We start from the raw sequence: 6,000 nt of genomic DNA on the forward strand, positions 1-6,000 counted from the left end.
TACACGTGTGTTATTAAACTAAAACTTCGTAACGCTTTTGTTCTATACAATGTATCGAAGAAGCATCTCTGGAAGCGGGTAACGAATTACTACTCAGAGGTTTAATCATGTTGTACCAAAGAAGAACTGTATTTGTATTTATTTATTTGAATCTTTAGGTACAAAGAATAAGTACTTTGGCGGACTTACTGCTAAAAACAATATCTTCCAGCTAACCAAAAAACAGACTGGTTGAGAGTTGGTCAAAAATTTGTACTTAAAAACGAAATATGGATCACAATATATACATGCTTAAAAAAACTTAATTAATTGAAAATAACAACTGTTTTTCAATGGGGAGATAAGACTTGCTCATATTAACTTAAATAAATGTACATTATGTTACACATATTTAAGGATGAGGAATGTGGAAGCAGATAATAAGTTTTAAAGGAGAGAGAAAGCATACGTTGGCCTCCCTGGTGTAGTGGTCAAGACGCTTGACTCGCGCACGGAAGGTTCCGAGTTTGGTTCCCGGTGAGGACAAAAAAAAAAAAAGCTGTTTTTCTAAAGCCTGGGTCTTTTGTGATGTAGTTCACCACTGTAATTGGGCCTCCTGGCGTGTTGGGTGCAAAAAAAAAATTTTTTTTTTTTTAAAAACAATAGGCCCGAGCCTGAAGAAACATCTCATCTTTCCCTTTTCACATCTAATGGTGCATTGGTACACTAATCGCAGCATTTCTTGACCATTTTTGTTACATGAAGGTAAGATGATCAGTCTTACGCTTCAGGTACCCAGTCTAAAGACTATGAAATATTATAGTGTGAAAACACTATTTTAAGTTAATATTCCATATCAACTATATCGGGAATTGAACCCGAGACCTCTTGCGTGGTAGGCAAACGCGCTGACCATTATACCACGAGGCCGAGAGGTTCTAAGGATACGAATAAATTGAAGTAATGTTTCAGGCGTCTTTTGAAGGTGGCCAGAAGGTATTTTCACGTCTAAAACGTATTATTTTCCTTTTTTATATTGATTTTTATTGTTTTATACAATAGGCCTTTATTTTAGGTGTCGTTTTTGTTTTATTGTAAGAAAAGCACATTTTACTAAATGTTAAATTCATGCCGCGTGACTCGAAATAATAGTATTTGACAAGTTAGCGTGACTTAAGTCTTGCAAAGTTTACTTAAGGTAAAATAAGGTCGTCACTATACTTGTAAAATATAACTTGATGTACAATATAATATTAAATTCGTGCTGAAATACAACTCAAAAGTATATAATTTTACACAAAAAGCCGTAATAAATGCAGCGCCTTTACGATACCATTTTTAATTTAGTTTCGTTTAGTGCACATTTATATTTTCTTAGAGTTGCGAAAAGTCCGCTTGATTTTTACAGCACGACCTTAAAAATCAAATTAATATTCGTATTTTTCATAAAAGAAATTAAGATTTTCTACTACACGAACTTTTTAGAATACCCATTTTTTTCTTTAATATTCAAATAAATAAAATATTTACGCGCAAGATATGAGATTATTCTGTTTTCCACGTTGATGAAGAATACTGTTCTGTGTGTGAAATAGAACTAAAACCCTAGACGAATGTTTTTAACTCGATGGACGCTCTCAGGTGAAAATCAGGTAGAAATAGGTCCGCCTTGTTGTGTAGTAATTGGTGCATTCGCCTTTCGTTCTTGAGGTCTTGAATTCGATTCGTGGCGAGGCGAATGTGAAATTTTTATTTTAAAGATTTGTAGGCATTTAATGCATGTAGATAGCATGGGAGCTCCTTCCCAGTTAGAGGTTGTCAGCAGAGAATGATATTAGGGGTTAAGATGTATTTATTACGTGATAAATAAATAGAGCACTGGAGACAGTAACTGCGTAAACGCTTTACTTGTACCATTGAGCACTAAACTGGACTACATGTCCGAACTCGCTGTGCCTGTCAAAAGTGTGACTGAGTCTCTAATAAGTTTAATAACTGTCTGTGTTATCTGACTGTTTAACTAAAGATGTTACTATTTATATATTGTCCAATGTTCACTTTACTTCCTGGTGGGAACTTGATTTCGTGAACTATTTCCCTGGCTGTCAGTGATTTTGTCTGATATTCGCGTATGTCAGCAATAATTTGCCATTAGTAATTTAGGAGTTCTGGTAATTAATTGTTTGCGCACAGAAAATGTGAGATTTCACTTCTTCATTGTCCTTAATATGATAGTAGGTCAGCTGACAGTAAGCATATACTCAACACGTATATGATTTTACCTTCTGTTTAAATAAAGTAAAATAATAATTTTAATTTGATTAAAAAAACACATGAACATTTTTGATTGTATTATAAAAGGTATAAGATAATTATTTTTCGTGTTTTGGAAAATATTATATCAGTAGTGTTAAAAAAAATATATTTGTCAAGTTTTAAATTTTTCAAGAAGAAGGAGCCATAATGCTCACATTCACATATCTCTTATCGCTCGCACTCTCCAAAAAATTCCAAGAAAGATTTTTTTTATACAATTAATGTTAGATTATATTTTTTTTATCAATTGGTCTGGATATTGTGGCGTATTTTTCATAACTTTATTTCATATCCTGTCTTTCCCGCCTGCTGAAAAGTCTCTAGAATACAGACTTAGTAAGTTTTAATTTATAATAAAAAAAAATAAAAAAAACAATAAATGCCTATGGTTATATTCGACTACTGAGAACAATAATTTTAGTGACGAAACTCCGAAATTAACCAAAATCAGTTGAGCACGTCAAAAGAGTTGTAACTTGACTTTCTTCGTCATTTTAGAGTTACATAACATTGATCCAAATATTTTCGCAACGATTGATCTATTTCATAATGCAGAATTTTTTTTTTTTAGAAAAAAGGTCATCATTTCAAATGCCTAATCCTCAAATTGCTTCGGGTCATTGCTCGAAGTATAATAATAAATAACGATTTAATATGCTTGCTTCTATGGGATTCAATAGTATTCCATGAATTCTAGGACAAGCTGGTCCCGGCGGGCCCGCCGGGTCCCTCACGGGAGCCCCCGGTGGAGGAGGGGGCTGCCCGGGGCCACAGGGGGCTGGGGGCGGCGCGCCCGCCCAGCAGAATAGGAGGATGAACGCTATCAAGGCAGGCCACCCTAAGGACATGATGGCTGCTAAAATGGGTCTGTATAATGTCTGAATCAGCTAGAGTCTGAAACCTCACTTTAAAAAGTAATTGCCAAAAAAACATGGATAATCGCTGTTAAATTTATAATAAATACCACAATGTAGAAACAATATTTTTTCAATATTCACTGTGAAGAAGGAGAATTTTTCAAAAATAATAACGCATTTTTGTATACGTATGTAAAAATAACAAAATCCGACATTGGCTCTTTGTACTAAACACCAAGTATTTTTTTTGCTAATTTTGGGCATCTAAACTTAAACAATTTTATAATTTAAAACAGCAATCTGTTAAACATGCGCTAATATAAATTACGATGATGTCTTTTCATTTAAATTACGAACATAAAAATCATATTTTTTTACCGTAATCCTGGGTTCGATTCCACATGTTTCAGCAAAAGTTTTAATATCTTTTTTTTTACACTAAAACGCCAAAACCTGAACGTTTAATTTTTATTAAATTACGTTCACATATTATATAAAATATTTTTTTTATTTTTAATATATAAACTTATTCATATTCATCCATTTCAGATAAAGATATTTCTTTGTTGTAATAATTTAGCTCATTCAATTGCAACATGTAAGTAAAATCACTTGTTTATGTACAATAATTATTATTAATTTTTGTATCGATTAGAAGGCAATTTCACATACAAAACTTTTCTAATTAAATGCACAACAAAAAACCATTTTCGAAAAAAATCGATCACTCAGTTACCGAAGATTTTTTCGGTTCAGGTAATCGATTTTTAGCAACAAGTCTAGTTTGTCGATGCGCTTTGTCCGATGTTCAACTTTTACATTATGAACTAAACTAATATTTGTAAACTAACCGCTTGCTTTCGTGACTAACAACAGTTAGTCTATGTGTTAATCGACCAGGATTAAAGGCTTTATGCTAACTCAACTATAGAGATCATAATCCTTAGTTAAAAGCAGCACCCAGTTGACATACTTTAATAGCTTTAACATATAGCTTATCATGCCTTTAGATATAAAGTTGATTCACAATAATTATTATCAAAACGTCATTGTTTCCAACTCTGTTGGAAATATTAAATGGCCCCGAGCAACACCGCTGTTCTAGGTTTTGCAATTTCATACAAAGACCCGAAATCAGCTTTTAAAAACGGAAAAGAACGAAAGTTTATTGCTATGTTTCAGTTGTGGTGTTTGCGAACAAGTTTGAATAAATTAAGAAATGTGAGAAAAAGATCAGCCATAAAAAGAATTACAGTCTTGACTTGGGTCATTGATATCAAAACATCCGCAAATGGATGTTCTTAGCGAATAAATTACATGAAAATTGAGATAATTGTGTTATTGATTTGAATATTTTTAGACTTGACATTTTCGATGCTCCATAGCATCGGATGTCGGTTTCCGGACCACGGCCGCTTGTCACGATTATTTTTGCAATTTTGTGGTTCCTGCGACTGTCCACAGATGGCGACCACAGTGAGCTAGAGGCCATGATACAAACTACTCCTAACCACTTCAAGCGCAAGAACCTGAGCATGCTCTAACGGCCGCTGGGCCGAACTGCTTCTGGGAAGCTAGGCCCACCGACACCCCTCTAGAACTTAACCCGCTCACTTACCCCCTACTCTACTCTCGTTCTCCTACCCGACGCCAACGTGACTATGACGTCATCATCCCCCAGCACCGCTCTTATCTACTATTGAATAGTCACAATTTCTCAATTTGCATAAAATCGGCAGTTTGATAACCCGTCTGAAACGGAATCGAACATCTTATTTCACCATCCTCTACATTATACTTTTATCAGAATTCACTCGACACTAATCTCACATTTTAATACACGTTTTCATTGTTTTTTATCTTTCGGCGACTCTGAGTAGCGCGATTCTTAAGACCTTTTTTATGATTCTTGTAAATCTTGAAAATTGTTTTAAAGCACGTTATCCAACTTGTAAATGTCTCCAGTACATTTTTAGTATTTCTTTACACATTTTCCCATTTCTAAATACACACGTAACTTTGTGTCGTGATAAAATGGAACGCATTTTTTCTCAATTTCGAACTTACTCTTAATTAATACTAACATATCCAAATCACCCAAATTCCTACCATTTCCTCACCATCCACAGCCTTCTTGCGCATTCCCGTAGAGGCTTTAGCAATAACTGCTTCCCGACAGCCACCATTGCAGGTTTGACTAATTTAATTTCTCATCTTGTTGTTCTTTTCTTGCATCTATCTATCGTTCTGATGTTTCATCATACTCAATGTTGTTTGCTTTATTGTTGCATAAGTAGTTGTATTGTTTGTGTTGTGATCGCAATGTCTTAGCACGGATGCTTTTACACCGACTTTTATGTTTCTTGTTTATTTAGGAGTTTTTTCGATCAAAGTGATCTCATGAACGGCTCCTTTGTAACTTCGTAACGTAACATACTACACGTTTGATTAAGCTAAGCGAGATTTGAAACAAGCCCCTTTGCGAAATCGAGTTTATTCTCGAACATTTACTTACTAAGAAAATCTTGAAAATGGTGGGCGAATCTACAATTTACACCGCCAACGTCTTTTCGATTGACTTTGGTAGTGGTTTCAGATGAAGATCGTCACAACACAAACTTCGGAAGAAATGAAACGAAAGCCGCTACGGATGTTACACGAAACTAATGCACACAGGGTACACTGTTGACTTAATAAGCATCTTGCTACAAACCAATTTAATACGTTTGCATTTCGATCTAACTTCAAGGGATGCCATAGTTTACTCAACCAAAATATCGAGTCAGTTTCAAAGAATAACGACGTTCTATTACACAACATTACACTCAAAGCAGCTTTTTCATCAATA

The 6,000-nt window shown here is 34.5% G+C and overlaps 1 protein-coding gene across 1 annotated transcript in view; it reads left to right on the forward strand.

The window, feature by feature from the left end:
- The window catches only part of Shaw (potassium voltage-gated channel shaker cognate w), a 177,394-nt gene extending 172,017 nt beyond the window's left edge, over positions 1–5,377 (forward strand). Inside the window, exons 6-7 of the mRNA XM_088235396.1 lie at positions 2,993–3,160; positions 4,617–5,377. Coding sequence (XP_088091522.1) covers positions 2,993–3,160; positions 4,617–4,696 — 248 coding nt within the window. The 3' untranslated portion in view covers positions 4,697–5,377. The remainder of the gene's footprint in view (positions 1–2,992; positions 3,161–4,616) is intronic.
- The last annotated feature ends 623 nt before the right edge of the window (positions 5,378–6,000 follow it).

This window comes from Micrasema longulum, unplaced genomic scaffold, assembly GCF_059751315.1.
Source record: "Micrasema longulum isolate JH-2025_06_02 unplaced genomic scaffold, ASM5975131v1 h1tg001371l, whole genome shotgun sequence".
Classification (NCBI taxonomy): Eukaryota; Metazoa; Arthropoda; class Insecta; order Trichoptera; family Brachycentridae; genus Micrasema; species Micrasema longulum.